The following is a 25319-nucleotide window of genomic DNA, read 5'->3' on the forward strand; positions in this document are numbered from 1 at the left end:
ACAACCCAAATTTCTCCCACTCCCTGTGTGATCTTACCCCCTGATGGTTTTCAGCAGCTAAGCCAATTTCTTTCGCGCTCTTTAACATTCTCTCTATATCCCTCTTTGTCTCTGTTTCTGTCTTGACCACTCACCGTCCTCCCTTTGTCTCTTCTGCTTTCATTTTCCTCTTTGTCACTCCTCCCTTTCTCTGTCTCTCTTTTCGTCTCTCTGCAGCACAGAGTCCAACGGTGACCGACCCTCTCCAACAGGCTTATGCTGGCGTCCAACACTACGCAGGTGATCCGTCTCTCATGCCTCCTCTACTCTCTCACTTCCTCCATCTGTCCATTTCCCTCTCCCCTCTCCCTTTCTGTTTGCCACATCGCAGACACTATGACAGGTAGAGATAGTTGGACGACCAGCCAATTTCCTCCCGGATTAGGCTACTTTACATTAGGATTGCAAAAGGATTTTCAGTTGACTTGATTATATGCCCACACACAAAAAAAATTCTTAATTCCAAAAGCACACCGCAGGCTGATGATCTGAACCTGCCATAGCCTCCTACATGAGAGATGACATAGACCTCTCATAACCACTGCTTTCTGCCTGACATCAGCTCTCATTAACACAGTGTAAGTCTCCCTCTCTTCCTTTGTGTGTCTGCTTAGTTGAACTGCACTCTACTCCCTTTTGCCATACTCTTTGTGCAGTGATCCACTAGCCGAGTGAGCCCCGGCTCCTAGTCATAATGCAATTTATTTATGCAATGTCTAGAGGACGCAAATGAACAATGGAATAATGATTTGAGTTTTGTTGTGTCAAATATGAAAATGGAGATGTGAAAAATTCCACTCTGGTTCTCCCTTTGCAACAGCAGCCTACCCTGCCGCCTATGCGCCAATCAGCCAAGCGTTCCCCCAGCAACCAACCATCATTCCCCAGCAACAGAGGGAAGGTAAGAGCGAGCAAGCGCGCCCACCCAAGATAAAAGGTGATAATTGCCATGTTCCATTCTAATGTAGCTGCGCTGCTTTGAATTAGCGAGGGAGGGAAAAAGCTGGCTGGGGAAAATGTGAGAAAAAGGCTCCCCATTTAAAGAGAAGAACATTAGCAGTGAGATGGAAAGTTACTCTGTCATTATTCAAAAACTGCACTAATTCAAACTCGCAGCGTTGGACTGCTTAATCAGTCCATTACAATGTGTTTAAGTGGTTATAAATATTCATCAGATTAATTAGCTGCATGCATAATCATTTATTACCATTCCTAGTGTAGTGTTCGTTCTTATGCCACAGCATCAGATGTAATAAAGCATAGGATATACTGTGATGGTAAATCACTCTTTCTGACGCCATTCGTCACTCTCAATTATTCATCTATATGATTGTATGAGACAGCATAGAGTGGCATGAATATTCAATATAGGAACTCTAGAATTGAGTGTCTCCAACATTGCCAGGAGGAAAAGTTGGTATGTGTTTGTATTTTTTTTCAGCAGCGGGTGAGTGCATGCTGGGGTCACTGTGCAGAAATGTGAATAAAGTATAGATAGACAAAAACTTATCCTCATATGCCAGCAGCTTGTTCGCCTTACATGCAGGCATAATTCCACACCATAGGAAAAACACACAGTTAAGGACATCTCATTCCTCACTGCTACCTTGGAACATTTTCATCAATAGAGAGAATTAAACAAGTGATGGTAATGCACACAGACACAGCTATACATGCTGTCTCTCTCTCTTTCTCTTTTAAACACACACACACACACACACACACACACACACACACACACACACACACACACACACACACACACACAGAGCTATTCTTGGTTGAGCCAGTGGCCTGTCTGAGTTCTGGCCTCCTCTGGGTTTTGGCTGCACTCCCAGCCTGTCTCAGTCCACTGCCACAGTCTGCAGCTCTGCCATTTAACAAGAGACACCTAAACCTGAATACACAGGCACAGTCAAGCCTCTGCTTCAACCTCCCTCTGAAAGCTAACAATTGTAACAATACAATCTATCAGTCTGCGTCTGTGTCTGTGTGTGTGTGTGTGTGTGTCAACAAAGAAAATCCCTCCAAATCCTAAAATATTATTTTAACCAGACAAATCTTCACTGTACTCTTTGAAAATATGTGTCCTTTTCACTTCAGGGAAGGATCCAAGGCAGCACAGCTCTCTGTTACATGTCAACACTGTACAGCAACACTTACTGACATGGCAAATATTAATATGTGTCATGCCCAAAGTTATGCAGTGGTGTCAAATACTTGGGAATAAACTAAAAATATTTTTAGTCAGTTAAGCAAACAAATTGATTGTACAAAAAAAAATTTAAAAAAAGGTGAGTATCAAGGTTTTTCCTGCAGATACTTTTGAATTTGCGCAAGTTCCATGCCAACTTAATCATATCTGTCTATGTAGGCAATATTCAAACCCATTTCAAGAGCATTGTGTTAAATACATCACCACCAACTGTAATTGCATGAACAGAATAATTCAGGTGTATTGTTGTAGTAGCAGTTAATGGAATTTTCAGCAAAGCTAGCATCAGACAGTAATAAGGAGTACGGAAGCTAATTTTTTTTTAACTCCACATAGCATTTTGGGCAGTATGAACTAAACTTTGCGCAGCTCCTTCTGGGATGCCACAAAAGGGTTCCCCCCTCAATAACAAATAATAATACACTCTGCATGTTGTATGATTTATAACTAAATTACTTCTCATTCTAACTTGTGAGTATAAGTCATATATAAAAATGCAGATAGATCAACTTTCCAACCAGCATTTCCGGATCATTTTGCACTTTGCATCTTAGCACTTGCATGCTATAAAGTCATTTTTTGTTTTTTTAATTACCAGTTATACAATTTTCTTTTTCTAGGTACCTGGTAACTGTAATTTACTATGAACAACACATAATTAAAAAAACATATATTTGAACTTTATAAGATCATGGTTGGTGTACTTAGTTTTTGAGTCAACAGCTGGGTAAAACTTAAAGCTATCTACAAGATGTTAGTGTTGTCAAAAATAGCAGTTTATTGATACATATGAATGCTGAATATTTTTCAATATTTTCGATAGCATCAATTCACTGGTACTGCACTTTATTGCTCTCTCTTATTGTTATTGTTACTTCAGTCATTCTGCTGTCACCTGCTAAGTTGTTGTCAAGTTATAGCCCGATTATATTTATCTTTTAATTTTTTTTAAAAAAAAAGAGTACATTTTATAGACTGGTAAGACAATCTTGATAATTTGAGCTTAACATTATGTTTCACTCTCTGTATCAGTCTGGACTCTCTGCCACCCAAAACACTTTCAGTGGACAGGAGTACTCACCTTGCCTTAAAAACTTCTTCAGTCAGTCGTGATGTTAACATTAGCCTAAAAAGTATAAAATGCCATTAATATAAACATATTATCATTTATATATTACTATTTGTGACCATTTATGACCGAAACATCAAGCTTTGCCACATCTAATAAGAAGAACAGCAAAAAACTTCCTCAGAGAAACTCTGCAAGTGCATGCTCTTGTTTTTGTTCAAATGTTGCTATTGACTCCATTGCTGCAATAACTTCACTTATCGCTGTGTTTACAGACATTACAGTAAGCGCTTGTTGCTTCAGGAGCAGCCATTAGCTTATTGTTCTGCAAGTCGGCATTTTACATTGTCAACTATTGGCTGCTTACATTTCAACTACAGTGCGGATCCACTGGTAGTCGTGATTGGATTTTAATTTCTGAAAATTGTTTGAGATGGCAGTGAGTCCAAACTGATGAAGCAGAAAGTGTGAAACAGAATGTCGAGCTCACGTCATCAGGATGGTCTTAACATGCTATAAATTTTATAGTCTGAATGTCATTTTTTTCTCATGGTATAAAAAAATGGTATTGAATATTAATAATTTCAAGGTATTGTGTTGAATTTAGAAATTCCAGTATCATGACAACACAACAAGATATACAGTTCAACTGTGTAACTTTATTCTCATGCTTGTATCCAGTCAGAGTAACTGATATTCAGTAGATTAGTACCCTTTTTCCATGCAGCTTGAAAGATAGACCTGCAGATGTACAAAAACAAAGAGGCAGAAACAAGGGATTTATGCACAACCAATGGGGAAAAAGTATGAGTATTTAAACAAACCAGCATCCCTCCTTACACACCAGCTTCAGACATCTCTTTCCTTCAAACAAACCACTTCCTTTCAAAGCCTGAATTCTCTAAGACACATAAACCTAAACAGACAGAACTGAGACTCAGCCTTAAAAATTCCAAGTCTGTCTAGGTGTGTGTGTGTGTGTGTGTGTGTGTGTGTGTGTGTGCATGTGTGCGTGTGTGCGTGTGTGCGTGTGTGCGTGTTTATGTTTGTGTGTGTCCTCTATCTCACCGAGGCATAGCAGCAGTACAGCCAGCCACCACTGCAGCCCTCTTATCAGCCTTCTCACCAGCCCCAGTCTCATCTCGTCATGCTATCACCCAGAGCAATGAGACAGGAGAGAAAGCTAGCCAGGCAGCCAGCTGCAAGCGTACTGTCCCCGAGTCCATCACATCTCTCTCTCTCTCCATCCATGGTTCACTCTCTCTCTCTCTGTCTGTCTCTCTCCAGTTCATTCCTCCCTTTATCCAGATTGGCCTGTACAATATGTGGCAGCTGGGTGGATGAGTGTGGAGGGATGGAGAGAGATTGGAAGACAGTCCTACTGTCACACAGTAATTGGGACAAAAACTTGGCTTATGCTCTGCCTCTTCCTTCTCCTCCCCTGTTTCTCTTTTCCTCTGTGTCTCAGTGTTTCTCTATAAAATCGTCTTAATCTTTCTCTTCCAATCAACCTCTCTGCATTTTTTCTTCCTCCTGTTGTCTCTTATTTTCATCTCTGGCTGTTTTTCTCTTTCACTTCTATCTCTGCTTTTCTGCATCTGTTTACATGTGCGCTGGAATTGCCTGCACATTTCCTGAGAAAATAGTCAAACCTAACTCTATAATGTTATTTATTGAAGTGCCACCTCTCTGATACAGTTATTATGCTAAATGGGATTCAAATGGAAACCACAGAAAGAGCTGCCCAAACAACGTGTGTGACCTTATAACATTTTAAAAATGATATTAAGGTGTGTGTAATTAGGTTTAACACAACTAATATTTGTGCCCCACAGGTAACATAAATAGAATCTGGTGTTTGCATGGCTCCTGTGTCCCTTGGATTATTGTCTAGATACTTTTATTGAGTCATTTTTCCACCCGTGTTATTATAGTCAGCCTCTCCCTCACTGTTTATGCTCCACATGTAACCCTCCTGTTGTCTTTCTCTCATCACCAGGGCCAGAAGGTTGCAACCTGTTTATTTATCACCTGCCCCAGGAGTTCGGAGATGCGGAGCTCATGCAAATGTTCCTGCCTTTTGGCAACGTCATCTCTGCCAAAGTCTTTGTGGACCGAGCGACCAATCAGAGCAAATGTTTTGGTGAGTCAAAAATCGATGTGAAAGGGAGGATGAGGGAGAAATGACCAGAGGAAAGCACAGGCAAGGTGGTGGGTCTCGGCAATGGAAGGTGAAGAGCTACGTGTGAGGGGATGGAAGCTCTCATCACTTGGGCTGTAACCAACTCAGAATTATGAAATTCGAATCAGATTTGGCTTTTCAATACAAACATACAATGATTTGTTTAGTTTTCCACAAAAGGTTTTGAAGTTTGAATGGGGCTTTACGACAGGTCGTAAATGTGCAACATTTTTTGGCTGACACTAGATATCCAACAAAAACCAGAAACTGTATCATAAGTTTCTGTGAGCTGTAAATTCACCACTTCTAAGCAGAAGCTCTCTCCTCTGTGCTATTGTTTGCATCTCCGCAGCTCCCTATACCAAAGAGTAGTGTGAAAGTCAATAGCACTCCCTCTGAAATCTGGGGACCAAAATGTCCCAAGAGGTACACTGCAAAGAAAAAAAAGGACTACTTGACCTGAAGCAATCTCAGTTGACTGATGATTCAACTCTCCGACTTTCAAGGGGCTGCCCTACTAATCACCTAAAATAACACAGGCTGAACCCACCATGAGCCCCTCATGTAGCTACTTACCCAAAACATCTTTCCACAATTGCAATTTTCTTCACACATCTATGTATTTATCACTCCCTCTATCACACGATTCCTAATACAATCAGGATCCATCTCTCCTTTTCTGCCATTCCCTGATTCCTTTACCCAAGCGAAAAACATTTTCCCAGACACCCCTCCAGTCCTCCAGCCGGGCAACCTAGCAGCATCCCGCCACACCTCCCCTCCTCTTCTCTCGCCTCCCACACAGCAAACCAGTTCATCAGGGTGGAGGCGGTGCAGGTGGAATCCATGGGCTTAAAGAGATAATAATAGACTGGTGTGGGCCTTACTGTTGATTCAGTTGGACAGCAGCACCCAGGAGACAGGCAGAGAGAGAGTGCGCATGAGAGAGAGAGAGAGAGAGAGAGAGAGAGAGAGAGAGAGAGAGAGAGACTCCCAGCATTGGCTTTCTTTCAGTTCCTCTTCAACATCGTATGTCTATGAGGGTTCCTCTTCCTCTCTCTCTCTCCCTCTCTCTCCTTGTCTGTCTCGTTCCGTCCATCTCAGGACTCCCTCCCTCTCCCTTTGTGTGTTCTCCTCTAAACATATGCCCCTCGCTATCACTACCTGTCAGTCAACAAGGGGGAAGGACAAAGGGGCGGTGACCTCATCAGTCTCACCGGCTTATTTTCCACGGCTAGTAATTAAGATCTTGGCTGAAAAACAGCAGTTTAACCCATGATTCTTTCGTGGGGATTTTTTTGTTCACTCATTTTTCCCTCCTTTTTATAGAAGAAGCCCCAGGGCTCCTTTGTAAGACATTAACAAATTAGGCAGAAGATGCTGTGCATTAAGGGGGATAAGTTATTAGGCCTCTAAGAACTTGGAACACTTCATCTTAAAAACTCGAGAGTTTAGCCTTGATGATGTGGTTAATGGGAACTGTAGACTCCTGTACATGTGTAGGTATACTGTATGCATATCCACTTATTGTATGCTGATGTAGGAAAATAGATAGATGGATGGACAGGTGAATTGCCCGATGTAAAACAGATTCAGCCTTATGCACACTGGTGTAAGGAAAACATGGATACAATGGATGCCAAATGGACAGCATTTTATACAAACTAACACAAACATACAAACAATTCTGTATGTCAGCATTAAGTGAAACCAAGATTTATTTCCCTCCACTTTCCTTTGAACAGCACAACACCCTATTCCAATTTAAATTATCCACTTTTTTCCTTCTTTTTCTAATTAAAGTCTAAAAAGCATAAGCTCAAATTTATCATCTAAATACAGCTTACATCCTGCAAAAATGTCCGTTTTGTTTGGGTAACAGTGAACTTACCCACAGTATTTTAAAAGGCAGCATATCACAGTGTCCTAGTGGGTACACTATGTTAAATATTTAGTTAATATTATCAATACATTTAAATGAAATACTCCAGAAAAACTGCTTGCCACTGCAGAATGATTCTTGTGAGTTTCAACAGAAACATCTATGCCTACATGGCCTGATTTCTCTGCCGCACAGGTGAACTACACTTTGGGATTTTGAGAGGAGATAACCAGACATCACTCCGTTGAGATTGAGTGTTTACAGAGAAGCTTGGAAATTTGAATATGATGAAAAGGTCACTGGAGAAGCACTCGAAGCATGTATTTATGATGTATTTCTGGAGTAGGATTTGGAGTATACTCTTAAGGGATGCATCACTGTCATTTCAGACAGATGTCTGTTTGCTTTAGTATTTTTATTTGCTTTGCGATAAAATGGATATGAATGTCTGACATGGTGTGATATTAAACACTTCGGCAGGTGAGATGAAGAAAAGTCTTGGGGATTTATAAAACATTTCACCTCAACACAATTTAAAAAATTAAGATGACAAGGAAGCCCAAGTGAGGTGCGTGAAAACACTGACGGTGTTATAACGGAGTGATTCTTTATTGAGTCACCGAAACGTATTGAACATCCATGAAGCAAATTTGTACACCCCACAGACATTCACTGTGTAGGAGCTATATGGTGGTGTTTAATTTAACCTGGGACTCTATGGATATAACATTAGTCTTAATCCTCTGTGTTTAGTCACTCAATATTGACTTTTAAAAGTGATCAAAGCTTACCTTGTTAAGTGGAATTAGCTGGATTTAGCTTCAAAATGAATTTCAAAAGGTCTTCTGAGAATGGAATAACACACACACACACACACGTTTTAAATGGGAAGCAATCTGCTTTTTAGATATGATAGAGTAAAATCTACACTAGGAGATGCAATTTATCTAAAGGGCTTCTGAAACAAGATGAGGCTTTCATTTATTTATTTGTTTTGCTTTTTTGTTGTTTCCCACTTTTAAGTCTTGGAAAGTTGCCTATGCATGCTCATTTCATCTGTACATTCATGTACTTACGGTGCACAGATTCACTAGCTGCAGTTAATATAACACTTTTAAATGATCTTGAACAGCCACCCTAAAGCCATATATTTTCTATAAAAGAACAATAACCCCACTGGATATCAATATGACATCGGGCATACGCTAAATTTAGTTGGAATGAAAAATGGGTTGATGCGATTTCAAATGTCTAACGACATTAGAATTTCAGGTTGTCTGGAGGTTAGCATTATGATATTTTCCAGACGTTGGGTTTTGCTCTCCATATCTTCTAACTTAATGTCGTTATTCTACGTCAAGATGACATTGTCATGAGAGGTTTGAAAGATGTTGGCTTTTGGTTTTTTAACAACACAACTGAAAGCCAGCAAAATATCAGGATTGCACCAATTGTCAATATGTGTCAGTACTGATACAGGTGTTTAAAATCATAATTTGGCCAATTGCCAGTACCAATGCTTGGGTTTTTTGTTGCTGTTTATTATGTTTTTGTTTTCATTTATGCACACTTTTATGCCATGGAAACAAAAAAAAGGCTGACCTGTTTCAAAGTACATCAAGTCATTTCACAATCTGAATGAGCACAAATTCAATCATACACAATTATAAAACCTTTAAAAAACACTTCTTCCACATGAAAAACATTTTTAGTAACTGCTTCAAAAGCCTTTTCACCAAAATGATATATCACAATTCCCTCTCTCATATTTATTTCATTTTGCAGTGAAGAGGTCAAAAAATTTGTCTTTCAAACAGTTGCATTTATTCAATTTTACGAGACTGGATTTAAACACATCATGATTTACTATAATTTCCCTTCACCCAATACTCATTTTTACTGAGTTGAGCTTGAAAGTATCTTAATGTAACTCAATGTAACCTCAGTCAGCAATTAGTTCTGGCCACTGCCTGCTAACAACAAATGATGACTACAGTCTTTTTGTCCTGACAGTGATGCCATTAGTTCCCAGCCTTGCTTTTTAGCCCAAGATTAATGTGACAAAACCAAAAAACATCAGCCACTGCCATCAGTGAATGTCATCTTATTTACCTATAGGCCTTCTATTCTATTCAAAATTCTATATTTTGACAGAAAGACTTTCATTTTTATTGTAAATTCAAATTGTTTCCAAATATTGGTTATCAGTCTTTTTAACTACTAGTAATCAGTATCGGTAACTGCCCTGAAAAACCAATATTGGTCAACCCCTACTACAGTCACCCCTGCAATAGTGAAGAAAGGTTTTTTCACAGTACAAAACAGCATTAGTGCACAGCATCACTACATAGAAGCTCTTTTTCTAGAGCAATGTGAGAGTTATATACTGCAGCACTCTCAGCAGCTCAACCTAGTCCTCGACTTGTATTTTCCCCATTGTCACCCAATAATGTTTGCAGCTTTGTGTGTGTTTTTATAAAAAATGCATGACATAACAACGCGTACACCGACATTCTGGTAACATGGATGGCTGCTGTGAGAGCCATACCTCAAACACTAGTAGCGTTCAGGGTATTGAGCTGCACAGCACTGCACACTCAGTGCTGCATCAAAGATATGAAACATCAGCCACTTACTTTGTCTCGAGAAAAACAGCTAAAACTGGAAACATGTTCAAATATCATATTCTGCTTTTAGATGATTTTAATATACACGGATTCAAGCAGTTTAAGTTTGCAGTGCCGTCTTTGTCCTCTCCTCCCGTACCTTGACCCCTAACTTTCTATCACCTTGTTGTCATGTGGATGTAAATGTGAGGTATGGAGATTCGTTAAAGTCGGGGATAGAGTGTGTTTGTCGGATTGGGAGGGGGATCACTGCCAACTGACAGGCCCTTCCCTGCTCAGTTTGTTTAAAGGGTTTGTAAAAGCAGCAGCCTTATCTCACCCGCACTGACAAAAGCCTGCCCTCTCCCCCCAAATTAAATTGGACCCATAGCGGTGTGATCAAATCAGCTGGCAGGCGGAAAATTCGGGCCGTCAATCACAGAGGTGTCTGATAAGAGCAGGCAAGGAGTCCCGGTGTGGAAAGCTGTGGGCTCATTCCGCCTCGACACCCAGGTGATAACTCAGAGCAGCAGGCACCTCCGTCCTACACACCTTGCTCCTAGCATCTCGTCACGACCCCCATGCCCTTTACTCTTTACTCAGATACATGCTCAGTCACACACGTGCACGGATGAAACACACACTTACACACAGCCCTGCCACTCTTTTACAGCTCAGTCAGGTAACATTTACAGACTTTGCTCTAAAAATCCTCACACCACATGAGACACCTTTTCTTCTCTCTAATCTTTGAACACCTTTTCATGTTTTTTGTTCTCTGTTCAAGTTAAACTCAAAGTTTCTAATGGCTCTTCATCGTTTGATTTTCAATATCTGTGTTATTAGCCTTTGTGGTATTTTATGTAATCTTTTTAATTCAAAGATTTTCAATTAATCTGCTGAAAAGAGAAAACAAAGAGCTATTGTTGTGTCATTGTTGAGAGTTAAAAAGGGTCTTCTCCCCCCACCCCTTTCTTTTCTTTCATCTCGCCTGTCTTTTCTCCTGGTCTCTTTCCCTCTCCCTTTCTCTTCTTCCTGCCCCCCCATTCTTCTCCGCTCATATGTTGTTTCTTTTTTCCCCTCCATTTTCTCATCCTACTCTGCCTCCCATCTCTCTCTTTCTGTGTTCTTGTCTCAGGCTTTGTGAGTTTTGATAACCCATCCAGTGCTCAAGCCGCTATCCAGGCCATGAACGGCTTTCAGATAGGCATGAAGAGGCTGAAGGTGCAGCTAAAGCGGCCAAAGGATGCCAACCGACCTTACTGACTCGTCTGCTGTCCATACCCAGGTAGAGTAACACCCATGCCATAATAAACTGTGCTATGCCATGCATGTTCTCAAGCCAAAGTGTCCACATCACTTGGATAGTAAAGTTTTTATTGCTGCCGTAGATGTGAATGTCTGGGAGTGCATTGCTTCAAATCTTAATATAACAATTATACAAAAAAAAAAAACAAACCCAACAACATTACTTCACTTCAAACCAATGTAGTATTCCTTTTTTACTTTCCACAACTCTTTTTGTCTTTTATTAAAGCATTGCAATTCATAAATTAATTATATGAACAAGAGTTTCATTCAACCAGCCAAACTTAACAAGATAAAAAAAAAATACCATTTTAATTTCACTGACATTTGAATTTTTTAACCCCAGCTAAAACAATTAGCTTTTTTTTCTTTTTTTTTGTGGAGTGTGGACTGCTAAGTCCAGGGACATGATGAGTGAAGGGCAAGATGGGCAGAGAGAAAAATAAACTAGACCACCTATCCAGTCCTCCAAGCATGTAGAGACCCATTCACCCATAATTTGCATTAAAAAGTCACTGAAATTTACACATATCAAAATGACAGACCTGCAAAATGCATGAATTACCTAGTCTAATACTAAATGTGGTCAACTAGGGAAATGGTTAAAATTCTCATTCTGTAGTCATTATCTGACTTTATCCCCACGAGCCCTGATGTGTCATGAAATTTGTGTTTTTTCAAGCCAAAGAGTTTCTTTTTTGTTTTCTACATATTAGCTGTGAAGCATCAGGGCACTAGTTTCTAAATTGCAACGACCCTCTTCACAGAATCCACCTCTTGAGATTTCTGTCAGGTTGCCCTGCTCCGCTGAATTGTTTTGTTTCTTCTGGGGTTTGAAATCTAATTTGTACCTGCAGGACACTCCCGTGCAAATTGATGACATCATCAATACCCAGCTGTGCATTATTAGCCGTCTACTGAGAATGGCGTCGAGAATCGATGCAAGTTGCTGAGCTACAAATTCATAAAACTTGATAGCAGTAATTGCTCTCCTACAATGGCTCAGCATTATATTTCTGTCAGCTGCTTAGCAAAATCCAATGGCCCTCTTGGTGGAACTTTTACTTATGGGAAAAGTCTTTGAGAAGATGTACAACAATACGGAATAGATTTATAGTATAACGACTTTTTTTTACAAAAGTTTTAATGAGCATGATAAGTAAATGCAGGATGTTTGGTGAAAAAAAAACGTTTGCCTTTACAAAATCAACAAAAAGATGCTCAATGGAAAAGCACTCACTCACCATACAAACTGCAGTGACTCGTATAATGGTGGAGAACAAGCTCCAATCCCAGTAAGCACTGTTTAGTTAACTCAAGTGATGCTTCACAAATCTCTTCTCAACTGAAAGAGTCATGGTCCATTTTCATATTCTCTCATTTATTGTTGGCAGTTTTTCCCAAATAGTAAAAACATTAATGAATGTCGTAGTAATAACATTTTAACTTGGCTATCCATTGAATGCATTCCCTGGTGTTTGATTTTAATTAATCAAACACCAGGGGAAAAAAATTAATTAATTAAATTAAATTTAACTGCAACCTTGTAGCAAAGCAGAACTGAATGTTTTGACTGCTTATGCTGTTAGGCATTAAAATACATAAAGTAGCATTTTCAATGACAACAAATTGGATTTTAAAACACATAATAAAATGCCAAACATTCATGTTGAAAATATGTTGTGAGGCTCTCAAAACTATATAAAAGGATTTAAAACTATGCTAGTGTTATACATTCACAGTTAATTTAATATGGAACAAATGTAAAGGTCCAGTGCAATTTCTAGGCATGTATTGGCATAATAACATAATAATGATAACTATATTTTCATTAATTTACAATCACCTAAAAATAGGAATCTTTGTGTTTCTGTCGCTGTAGAATTAGCCATTGATTCAATTCAATTTTATTATTTGTCCAAGAGGGCAATTTGTGTTGCAGCAAGTGTTAAAAATGTAATAAAAACACATAAAGCACAAACAAAAATGCACAGAAACATAAAGGAGTTGACATTTATCCGTACACAAGGTGACTTGCACCTGTGCACATTCAAGTGGTCCACCACAACTCCATAGGGCCTATAATAATCTATATACAGATCTATATCTATATAGAAAGCAAGTCCACCATGTTGCTTTTCACAGTATCCCGGAATGGACAAATCAAACACCGGCTCAGAATAGAGCCATTCGTGTTTTCGCATTGGCCACCATAATTTCCTTACACATTTGGTGAACAATAGAAGTTTAGGTTCTGTAGCCTCATATAGGTGCCACTAAATCCTACACACTAGACCTTTAAATTAAACTATAATACAAGATTATCCATTGCGGAATAATTGTGGACTCAACATTTAGGCTATCTGCAGTTTGCAACTTTTTAATTATGCTGATTTTCATGCAATAACAAAGTAAAGCCAACCAAAGGTCTTGCAAAACTATCTACTTGTGCTGCTAATATATTTGCTACCAGATATCTTCAATACTTAATAGTTTCTTGTTTGGGCCCTTTAAAGTCGGAGCTTTCATAAAAAAAAAATAATAAAAAGATGGTGTATTTAAAATGGCACCATCCCTCAATAAAGACTAATTTCACAGTGTCAGGCTTGATTCAAAGAATCATCACCCATCTGTTACAAAGTGCAGCTGCCAGCGCAAAAATAATATAGATGCATGCTCTCGTCGCCCAATTGGCTAGACAACTTTTCATTACAATAACATAAGCCCAGATTATATTCCTCCATAAATAAAAGCATCATGATACCATTTGTTTGTTTTAGATTTGACTCTTTAAAAGCCACAAGATGGCATTAATGGAAGGTGGTATGCAATACAAATGATAGATGCTCTCCTTATCTCTCGCCTGATAGCATTTGAATAGAGCCATGTCCTGCTAATTGAAGAGAGGCTTTCAAAGCAGACACCCTGAGAAAAAGAGGGGGGGCGGGTTGATTTAGAGCATCAATGAGGGATGGAAAATATCCGGCAACAGCATTGAATGACAGGGCAGTCATTGAGATGTACTCCGAATGCCTCCAAGTACAGACGTTTTACCACAATAACATTCTGTCGCTTTATCGGGAAGTGTGCGTGCGCATGTTGGTGTAAGTGTGTGTGTGTGTGTGTGTGTGTGTGTGTGTGTGTGTGTGTGTGTGTGTGTGTGTGTGTGTTTGTGTGCGTGCATGTGTTTTCATGTCCTCCTTCGTCTCTGGTCTGGTTCAATCCATCTCTGTGTTTTTCTTCAGTTATTACACCACTTCTGTTGTTGAGTTAAGGAAAACCAATAGACCAAAACCGAGAGCAATCCCATGAAAACATTAAAGAAAAAATACTCTAGTGGGGCTCCTGAAGCCAGCTCCTGGTGTATAGATTCTTAAAAACCATGAAGGGTCTTATATAAAGAAGTTGGATTTGAAAAAATCTACTTTTAAGAACTTTTATTTTTCTTTTCATTTATTGCCTTTTATTGTGGAAGACACCACACTAAGTTCTTGGGCAAAAGTCTGAAATAAATAAAGTTCAAATGTAACTGTTTAATTTTCTGAATCCAATTACATTATAACGATGAAAAACTTTGATGAAACTTGAATGATGAATTCTTGTGTGTTCCTTAGGTAAAAACTTCAATATGTAGATAACTTCAGAAACCCCCCATTTTTTTTCCTTCTAATACTGACGATTTCGCTTTGAAGTTGAATTAAAAACACGATCAGACAGCATTCTCTTCCACTGGTCTCAGGAGCCCTGCTACTCTGAAATTGCGTTCTGTGTCTTAAAGATAAACTTAATGCAAAAAAGCTGAAGCACTCACTGTACGGCCACCCTCATAGCAAACAATGCAAGGCAAATCCAATTACTGTAGACAGGACAAGTTTCTGAAATATGCATTTCTGCCTTAAGGGTTATCTTTGTGAATATAAAAACATCAATTCAACCTTTTAACCTGCAAATGTTGTCAGCCTGAGAATATTTCACCACCACATTGAGGCACAAGAAAAAGGCCCCCTTTTTTGTGCTGTGTTGAAGATTATTTGTTCTGTTATTTCTGTTTTACTTGTCAATTCTGTTTTTTTTTCTTCCAGTTTTTATGGTAATAACCATAATAACCTCATTTGATTTGTCAGGCAGAATAAGTGCGAGTGTGGAATAAATATTGGAAAGGGTGCTTTGAATTCTGACTTAAGGAAAAGAAAATCCCACTGTTTCTTTCCTTCTTTTGCACCCCCACCAACCTGGCAACCTGACATGGCCAATCACAGTGTGAGGTGGCCTTTCTCCGCTATAGCCACACACCCCCCCCTACACCTGTCATGGGGCCAAGTTCCCACAGCTGTAAGTTGAACCCATGGTGTCATTTTCTTTTGGATGACGTCATGTGGTGGGACTGTGACTGCGTTGCATGACGTGGCGTTGGTTGATATCTCTAAACTCTATCTCTTTATATTCTGCCCTCCTTTTATATATATTTATATATATACTGTATATTGTATATTGGCAGTTTGTGGAGTGCAGTAAAATGATGCCTTTCTTGGCTGGTACCTGTTGTACATAATGTAACTGACGTGCTGACTGGTTGGTTGATTATAACTGGAAGTGGCCTTTGACCCTTTGTGCTATTGTACCGTGTGCCCTTGTGATGTTTTACTTTCTCTTGTGGGGTTCATGTGTATGGATGTACTGTTTTTTTCTATTTCTCTATTTCTTCACATTCACATCAACAGTGCCCCCCCCCCCCCCCCCCCCCCAGAATCACTTCCCATTTATTTATTTATGACCAAGCAAAGTATTTTTTTTATTTATTTTTATTTCTTAAAATGAATCTACATCTTTGCAAAAAAGACCTTTTTCTCTCGCCGATCGACAGCTGTTTAGTTGAGAGATGGCCAAGATGACCCTATGTTTGTGTAGCCAATTAAATCTCCACCGTTCACGCGGAGAGCACAGGCAAATGTTGACACTCCACTTCTCCGTGGATTCCATCTGCACAGGGAGTACTTCTGCAAGATTGTTTTGTTTGCCTAACATGAGAATCACTTCCCATTTATTTATTTATGAGGGTGCAAACCAATTACGCCGTGATGGCAGAGCTGCAGGCAGCACTGCAGACCCACATGGCCAAAATCTGTCCACCATAGAGCCATATTGTACAGAGATGTAAAAGCAGGGTGCAAAAATAGAACAAACTACAAATACCTGAGATGAGTATTTACTGCTGCCTGTTGTTTTTTTGGTAGAATAATGCCACCTGTTCAATTAAGTCATGGGTAAAGCAAAGAAAATGTGGAATGAGCCTGTAACACCACAGACAAGTGTTATTAACCACCCAGTAAAATATGAATTATTAAAAAATTGCCAAGGATATAAAATTAGGTTTAAAAATCACAAAAAACTGAGCAGTTTTATCTGCTTTGAGATGCTGGGAGTGTCTCTGCTGAATGAGCTGAAACTATGTTATGCTTACTACTAACATTAGAGCTTGTATAATTACATTATATATTAGTGTCATTCCATTAACCCCCCTGTGCAAGCGGTGAGTTCGCTATCTTCTACAAGCCCTCCTAGCACTTTCCTTCTAATAAATACATTAATAAACAAGTCTGTTAAATGCCTCAATCATTAAAACACAGGATAAAGTCAGCTAACATGGGACGCTTTTTGGTAGATCGCCAAGAACACAAAACTCCTATAGAGTTATTTTTAGAGCTTGCTATGGTTCTGTTATATTGCTGAACAAGAGTCTTTCGCTATGGAGTGGCTTTCTGGTTCTTCATGTTATTGTGATACAGGTTAAGCTGCTAACGGGAGTCTACAGCAACACGGTGGCTTATTCTTTGGCTCGGGGGACGTTTGTGCTTGGTGCTACCAAAAGTCTGCAGCTTGTTCTTAGTATTTTCAGAATACAGGAGAGAATATGTTAAGGATTGCTCTAGTGTGTCATCAAGCGTCCTTTTAAGCCCGCCCCAAAAATCCTGTACACATAAATGGTGATAAACAGTTCACAGTCTAACTCTAAAATTCAGTACTACACAGTTCCCAGTCTTTTCACATTTTCAATACGTATTTTCTAACATTTATTATGTGTTTAGAAAGAAATCACTGATTGTGCTTTGCCCAGACTTTACAGTTTTTGTGGCTTGTATCTGAGATAATTGTTACTTGATCTGTGAAAAGAAAAGGTAGCAAACAGATTCACAGTGAAAAAGGTCCTTTCTTTGCAAGTGAGTTTGTTTCGATCCCTCCAGGCCAAACACTGATAAGAGTTAGTCGTTTTCATCGAACTCGTACCGCCCTATTCTTTCAGAAGCCCTGCAGGCGGCTCTCCCTCCTGTAGTCTATCCAATGAACTCAGGGGGGTGTCTAGCCAGGCAAGCCGGGAGGAATAAGGTCTTTCTTGCATCAACTACGCCTCTTAACTGCCAGGTGTCTTTTATGGAGCCATCTAAGTAGGTGGCAGTGTGCAGGGGGGAGGGCATAATGCTGGGACAAAAAAGAAAATGAATTCTTTATTATCCGACAAAGTTGGAAGGTGAAATACTTGTGATGTTTTCAAAGAAGCTGTTTACTTTGGGGGGGAAAGAGAGAGATATTTTAAAATCAACGTGTGTTTCTACTGCTCCGTGGTGAATGAATATTGCGCCAATGGCTTATGAAAGAGGGCATCTGTAATCGGGACTGTTAGTGCTTTATGCCTCTAATGGCTGGGCTCACTTTGGCACACATAAGAAATCAGCTAGAATCTCCGCTCTCACATCTAAAAAAGCAGATCTATTATGAAATGGTAACAAGCTCATTTACAGGAATGGAAAGGTAGAACAAAGAGCGTCTGGGCACGCATGTTCCCGTCACAAAGTCAGTCCCTTTCATGTTCGCTCCCGGAGAGTGATTTGCTGTGATTTCGTAGCCTTTCTTCACCCACATCACAGCTCACAACATATTAGGGATGATAGGCTCTAAACTAGATCTTTTATATCCAAAGCTCGGCAGCGCGGACACATTTAGTGACAGTGCAGCATCTTAAGTCAACACAAAAGAAGAGGAGACGTTGGGCTGGTTTTCCATGGGATCCTAATTAGAGGCTATTTCTTCATATACACATATATATACATATATATATATATATATATATATATATATATATATATATATATATATATATATATATATATACATGTATATATATAAAATTTCCACCTTGGACAGCCATCCATTTTTTTTCTGTCATATTCATTACACTACTTCATCACTGTCTTGTTTTCTTTATGTTTCCTTCTTGTTCTTTTGGTAGTTTGTTTGTAATGAATTAACATTAAAGATGAATGACAGCAACATCTCAGGCAACATTCAGCTGTATTTTCTTTTCATGCAGAGCGATGTAGTCAGTTTAAATTAGGCCTTCCTTGGATTAGCGCTGTCACAGTGTAGATGTCTGTTCCATATGGTTAAAACACAAATCTCCCACCCCACCTCTAGCCCACTTATTTCTGGTTTTGATTGACACACTCCTCTTTTTTTTTCTCTCCTCCCCGTCTGTTTCTCATGCTGTTGGCTGTGCCTGTCAGTCTGTGTGATAACCAGGAGCCAGCAACCCTGAGCATGTTTGCCGCAGCCTCACTGAATCCACTCTCCTTATTCTCCTCTCTCTTTCTCTCCCTCTCTCTCTCTCTCTCTCTGTCACAGGATGAAGGGCCACAACACCTTATTTCCACAAGTGCAGTAAAAGTACAAAGACTTCTTGCTCTGCTACATATCATGAAGGAGGGTGGTCCCTTGATCCTGCTGGAAACCTGCTGAAAAGATTGGGTGCCTGAGAGCGGAATCCCAGAGTTGTTTTCTTTTTTCGTTTGTTTGTTTTCCTTCTTCGCAAATGCCTCTTTTTTCCCTGTTTTGCTTTGGCATCTGTGGGAGAAAATTTTTTGCAGAGACCAACTTTTTGCTGCTGTTTTTTAGACATGATGGGGAAAAAAAAACCTTTATAGACTCATTATGCTCAAAGCATGCATACTGACACAGGATATGGATAAACACACATAAAAACACATAACAAACCAAACATACACATTTAAAGATACTACACTTAAAAAAAAGTAAAAAAAAAAAAAAAAAACAGAAAAAAATACTTTGTACATGTATAAATACGTGCAAATGCCAACTCAAGTACTGACGCAAACACACGCGTGTGCGCGCACACACACACACATAGACACAAACACACACACCAGCCTGCTGCCATTTTGGTTTTTGTGCCTACACAGGTGTTGTGCTCTGTGACAGGGCAAGCTCTGGATCAAAGAAGAAAACAGGAAGAAGAGGAAGAAGAGGATGAGGCGGGAAGAGGAGAATCCAGGATAATTTACATGCATCATTCCTTAGGAAATAGGGACCAAAGGACTAAACGCTTTTTAAAAGAATATAAATATATAAATATATAAATATATATTTAAAAACTCATACCTTGTAGCTGCAAGTATTACAATTTACTCGTAGTCAAAAAAAAAAATCATTAAAACAATATCCAGTGGCCTACTGTAAGTACAAATAAAAGAAAATGGAAATAATGTATAAAAAAAAGACATGGAATCGTAGTATAGGGGCTGATCTTTTGCTCTGGATGCTGATTTAGCACCAGGTTGTAGAATAGTAAAGTAGAATAGAAAAAATGTAGATTTGCTAACTTTTGCTGTTGTTTAAAAAAATACTTGAAGTCGTAAAGTAAAGGGGGCAAAAGGCGGGGGGGAGGGAAACATTCATCTGCCCCTGTACGCAACGATTCTGTTTTACTTGGATGTTAAGGTATCAGCCACTGGATATCTCGCTCATCGCTCATGATGTATAAGTCACCGCACTCTCTGACAGCTATGAACAGACTGTTCTGGAAGAAAAAAAAAGAATGACAAGAGAGAAAAAAAGACAGAACTTATCATGTCTGTGCTGGACAGGGTGCAGACATTTAAGGCTTCTCACTGGCCTTTGTGTTCAAGCGACAATCCACTGTAAAGACCAAGCAAAATGGACATGGGGGTGTCTTTTGTTTGTTTTGTTTTTTTCTTTTCTTTTTTTTCCCTTGACCTTTTGTATTGCAACATGGAGTGTGAATTATGAAGCCAGAAATTGTTTAAGTGTAATGGTTCTACTCTAAGAAAGATGGACAAATGGATGGTCGTAAGGGCGACAGAGAGGGAGGAATAAGGTGACAGCTACTGAAACTGCCAGCAGAATGAACTCATACAAACGAAATGGCCCTTATGGCATTGTGGAATTCTGTCAAAAACACAAAGTATGCCCGCTGTAAACAAACAGGACTTATAAGAGTGACATGCCAAGGATTTGTGTGTCCACTGGAGCTGCTGCAAAAGATTGAGAAAAATTGCCTCTTGGCAGATACAAAGAAACATTTCTCTGAAGACAAACTCGATTTACTGTATTGATGGCAAAGGAGTGCAGGCTTTCAGAGATCGTTTAGCTCTGTCAAATATAATGTAAATTCCACTATCAACATGTTCCCTGACCTGCTTTCTTCATATATTATACATAGAGCCTATGGGAAGAAAAAGCTACTGCTTAAACAGACTATACTGTATCTAAATTAGATCCAACAGTCACTCTTTACCATCGCTCAGCTCGTTTGTCGCCTCTCTGACACTGACGCCAGGCAGGACAGAGCAAAGCACTCCAGTACTGTCAGGTCTTGATTTAGAGCCCTTTAGCCTTTATTTTGACTGTTTTAGAGCTCTGGGTGCGGGCTCTTCTCTAAAAGCAGATCAATATGTTTGGAATGAGTCTAGAGGGAGGAGCGATGCTGTTTCAGTCACTCTGAACACTTTCCCAATTTTCTCAGTCAAACACCAGCTCCCATCCGTACACCAGCCCTTTGAGCACTGGCAGCTGGTGGTAAGAGGCATGGCTCGGCGAGGAGGAAAGAGGGAGGTGAAGAGAGGAAGTCAACAACCAAACATGACATCGAGATCCTTTAAACGGATGCCCAATGACTTAATCCAGAAAATTAGAAGCTGTAATCAAGCTCCTGGTGACAAACACTGTATCGGTGCTACACGCTTTCAAAGAACAGGATTAAAGGGTTCAAATAGGACCGGAGTCTGGCACCTCAGGCTCCAGTCCAACTAGTTCCTGTTTACTGCGGAGACTCTCCTCCTTGCCGTTCCCTCCCTCTTTCTCAGGCCTTTTAGAGAGAAAAACAGACCAGACCTATTCCAAATCACTGAAGGAGAGACTGATAAAATGTGCCAGCACATTCCAGAGTCTTCAATGTCTTACTTTGTCATTTAAATAAGCAGAAGGTCTTGATTTGATATCTGTTTGCCATGTGCCCCCCACCCCCCCAACACCCCTCTTTCCCCCCTGCCTTAAGAGCAGCCATGCCCTTCCAAACCTCAGCCCAACTGTTCAGCAGCTCTCCCCTTGGAACAGCATTTCCAAACCTGGCTAATGTCTGCGCTCACTACCCTTCAATTATCTCCTGCACCGTATTAGACATGCTATTTCACCTTTCCCTCTAATCACACTGTAATCACCAGCCTCTATACATTAGCAGCAACCAAGTGAAAAATCACCGGGATAATCACTTGGACCAAATGACGGGAGAGATGGTCCCCTGCATGCACATGGATGACAGAAGGAAGATTAGAGAGAATTATGTTTGTGCCTACTCCCTGGCAAGGCGGCTGACAGCTGACCTGGCACCAATAATACCGTTGAATTTACCCGAAGAGGCGATAGAGGATGTGGGATAAAACCTACCATATCTTAGCGTGGTATTAATATTGCAAAGTAGATTGACATTACGAAAAATTTAAAGAGAAAGGTGGATGATAAAAGGAATTAAACAATTTTTCTTTTGCTTCAGCACAAACGTTGCAACACAAGTTGCTTAAAATTGGGTCAAATGCGGCAATTTTGCTGGAAATCCTCAATTCTGCAGAAGCAGCTGCACTGAGGCCTCCATTATTGTGCTTCTTCTTTCAGCATGTAATTGTGTCCCAACTATCTCTACAGACACTGCAATTTTTTTTACAAAATAACTTGCTCCACACTTTCTTTTTCCTGCTTGTATCCCTGCTGGGACACCTGCAAAGCACAGTATTGTTCAACGCTGAAAGAATATTCGTGAAGCACAGTAGTTCTTCAGATTCAAAATGACGGCCATCCAAATGACAGCTTTTTCTAAAAAAAAAATTGCTTTCATATAAAAGTAGGGTAGCCTTCCTTTCTCAGCTCTTGATTGAACATTAGGTGGAAATGCAGGAAGCTACATAGTGAAGTAGGTCAAAACAAAGCCATGTTCTGCAAACCGTTTGTGGTCATTATTCATGTGAAGCTGAACTAATCGATGGGAAATCTAATGTTCCATGAGCAATGAAATTTCCTGTGCTTGTCTCGGCCATCTTTCGAATACGTTCTGCAAGTGAGGCTCTGTCAGGCTGAACACGAAGCTTGTCTTCTATCAGCTGCTGTACTACTTCTCACTGCTAATGGCAGGTTGAGTCCCCAGTGAGCCAAAAACCCAGCCTAGCCTAGTATCCTGCTGTCTGCTTGGCTAACAGTGCAGTGTTCATGTAGCATCTCTGCTATGCCAGGGCTAAATTAGGCAATGTGAAATCAGCACTTCAACACTTTTAACAAGGGTGCTGTTATTACTTTTACACCCCGGGGGAGGTTGTTACTGAGGTGACGTGCTTTAAAAACAGAAATAGCTATGAAACATGTTCCGGAACTACCAGAAAAGATTGTTTTTAGATCTTTCCGTTCCCCTATTTACTGACAAGAGTTCGTCTGATCTGGTTTTCAGTCCAGGCCATGTTTCACCTCTAAGAGCAATGACAAATGTCAACCCAGCAGGCACTTCCAAGCTGCTGCCAAAATGCTATTTGATTTTTGTCCTCTAATTTACAAAGAGAAAATGTAACTCAGCATTTTAGCCTAAAGGAATTACTATGAATTTAATTAATTGTAACATTAAGCATGCCAGGCAAAATGTATGAGGCAAAGTCAAATAGTATGTCCAAACCGCCAAAAAGCATACAGCTTCTCTTCTCTGGGGCCATACTGCCTTTATTAAGCATCTCACAATCAGTGGTTTTAGTGTGCAAGTATAGCCACTGTTAGCATTAAGACCACTTGCTTCTCCACCACTGATGCATGTACCCACTTCGACCCTGTAGCATTAAATGGGAAATGGGGGCATATATACGTAATATACTCAGTCGCCGCTACACAACTGCTCATAAGGTCAATCCTCTAGAGGAGCATGTATCCTTAGAGGGCCCCAGCCGATGGCAGGCCAAGCAGAGAACTGCTAGAGCATGTCTACAAGTCTCCAACCCCCTGGGTGCATAACACTCACCCTAAAATAGCAGTGATTGTCAAGGAAAGGAAGTGAAATGTAATTGACTGAAAGTGGAGAGATAATTAAAGGAACCTGTTGGACAGGAGGGAAGAAATTAATGCCTCTCATTTAATAGCTGCTTTGGGAGAGAGCTTTTCCGTCATCTCACTTTGAGCAGAGAGGGTTTCGCTGTGGAAATGGGATTTTGTATGGAAAACGGTGGAGGTGGAAATAGGCACTGGGTGGTGGGGGTGCTGTGTGCTAAACTGAAACTCCACAAAATCACTCCCGATACTCAGGGCATCAGGCACTATGATGTCATGATTAGTGGAGAGGTTCAGAGCCTTGCCTTACCCCCTGATCCTGAGGGAGGTTGAGCAGAATCGCAAGTATAAGGTCAGTACTGTGAGATCGCGTCCAAATCGCATGGAGTGCTGAACCAGCAGAAGGGCTGACGAACCACCTAGAATGTGCTTTGGTATTCATAGTATCATCATCCAATTACAACAAGTAACAAACAAATAAACAAACAAAAAAAAAGACCATCTTCCACCCAACAACGCACAGTGAATCGCTGGAGGTGTGCGATTAACAACATGGCTAACAGAAATGAAGACAAAGACTTTTTTTATTCCTTAATGTAAATAGCCTATAAAATACAAAAAAAACAGAGCAAGGTTGTATAGCAGCGAGTGTGGCGAAGCCCAACTCTGTGGGACAATGATGTCACTATAAAATGTATCCACAGCAGTGCAGGGATCTAGGAGAGTTTTACTTCTTTTAAGCCCCTTAAGTTTGGGTTTTGAACATGCATCCTACAACCCTAAGCATCGGACCAAGGCTGAGAGAGTATTTGACTTAGTGTCAAACCTAAGCCACAGCCCCGAAGTGATCCGTTAATTAAGATTCTGTGTACACCGACATGTCATGATTTTTCTGACAGAAGAAAGATCGCCTGTGCGGTAATTGGATTAGTCCAATTGGGGCTGATGAACAGATATGACAGTGACAGTAGAGTTCATCCATCTGCATGCTTACCGCTTGACAGTGCGACAGGAAAAAAAAAGAAAAAAAAATCATCAGCCACCGCAACACTTTTTCAAATTCTCTGGAAGTTTCGGCTTTACAACATTTAAGGATGTTAGTTTTACAAGATAAAACAACAGTTTGTTCAACATGTACATAAATCATTTTGGAATCAAACATTTAACGCACATGGTGGAACCCACATACATGTACACATCATTAGGCTCTAGATTGCAGGAAGAGGAGAAACAAGACAGCAATTATTGTAGAACCCAGCAGAACCCCCTGCCAGCTCGACCCAATCTCCCACAGCTCTCCTGAGCACACAGCTGCGTTACTTCTGTACATACAATATAGCTTATTTTTCAATTCTGTTGAACCTTCTTTATAGGCCGTACAATAGATCATGTTCAAACATTTAAAAAAAATAAAAAATAAAAGAATAGTTAATATATTTCAGTGAAACTAAGAGAAGGAACCTATGAAATAATTTATCAAAAACAGAAGTTGAAATGATGTTATTTCTTGTATATTGAAGTATGTTCAAAAATGGGATTTTATACTCATGTTGGTAAATGGCTCTTATTTTCTCTTTTGTTTTGTTATTATCTGCTGAAGCTGGGATAGACCCATTGTCATGAGGTTTATTCGG

The 25319-nt window shown here is 39.9% G+C and overlaps 1 protein-coding gene across 12 annotated transcripts in view; it reads left to right on the forward strand.

The window, feature by feature from the left end:
• celf6 (CUGBP Elav-like family member 6) overlaps nucleotides 1–19044 on the forward strand; it is a 151928-nt gene extending 132884 nt beyond the window's left edge. For 6 of the 12 annotated variants that reach the window (XM_042486091.1, XM_042486104.1, XM_042486178.1 and 3 more), the window contains exons 9-13: nucleotides 217–279; nucleotides 860–940; nucleotides 5323–5466; nucleotides 11132–11281; nucleotides 15561–15629. In XM_042486091.1, the coding sequence (XP_042342025.1) occupies nucleotides 217–279; nucleotides 860–940; nucleotides 5323–5466; nucleotides 11132–11259 (416 nt within the window). In that variant the 3' untranslated portion in view covers nucleotides 11260–11281; nucleotides 15561–15629. Of the gene's footprint in view, nucleotides 1–216; nucleotides 280–859; nucleotides 941–5322; nucleotides 5467–11131; nucleotides 11282–15560; nucleotides 15630–18978 lie in introns of those variants that run through there. The other 6 variants (XM_042486113.1, XM_042486146.1, XM_042486154.1 and 3 more) reach the window with 4 other exon arrangements.
• Nucleotides 19045–25319: the final 6275 nt, after the last annotated feature.

Source organism: Plectropomus leopardus, chromosome 1 (assembly GCF_008729295.1).
Source record: "Plectropomus leopardus isolate mb chromosome 1, YSFRI_Pleo_2.0, whole genome shotgun sequence".
Taxonomy (NCBI): Eukaryota; Metazoa; Chordata; class Actinopteri; order Perciformes; family Serranidae; genus Plectropomus; species Plectropomus leopardus.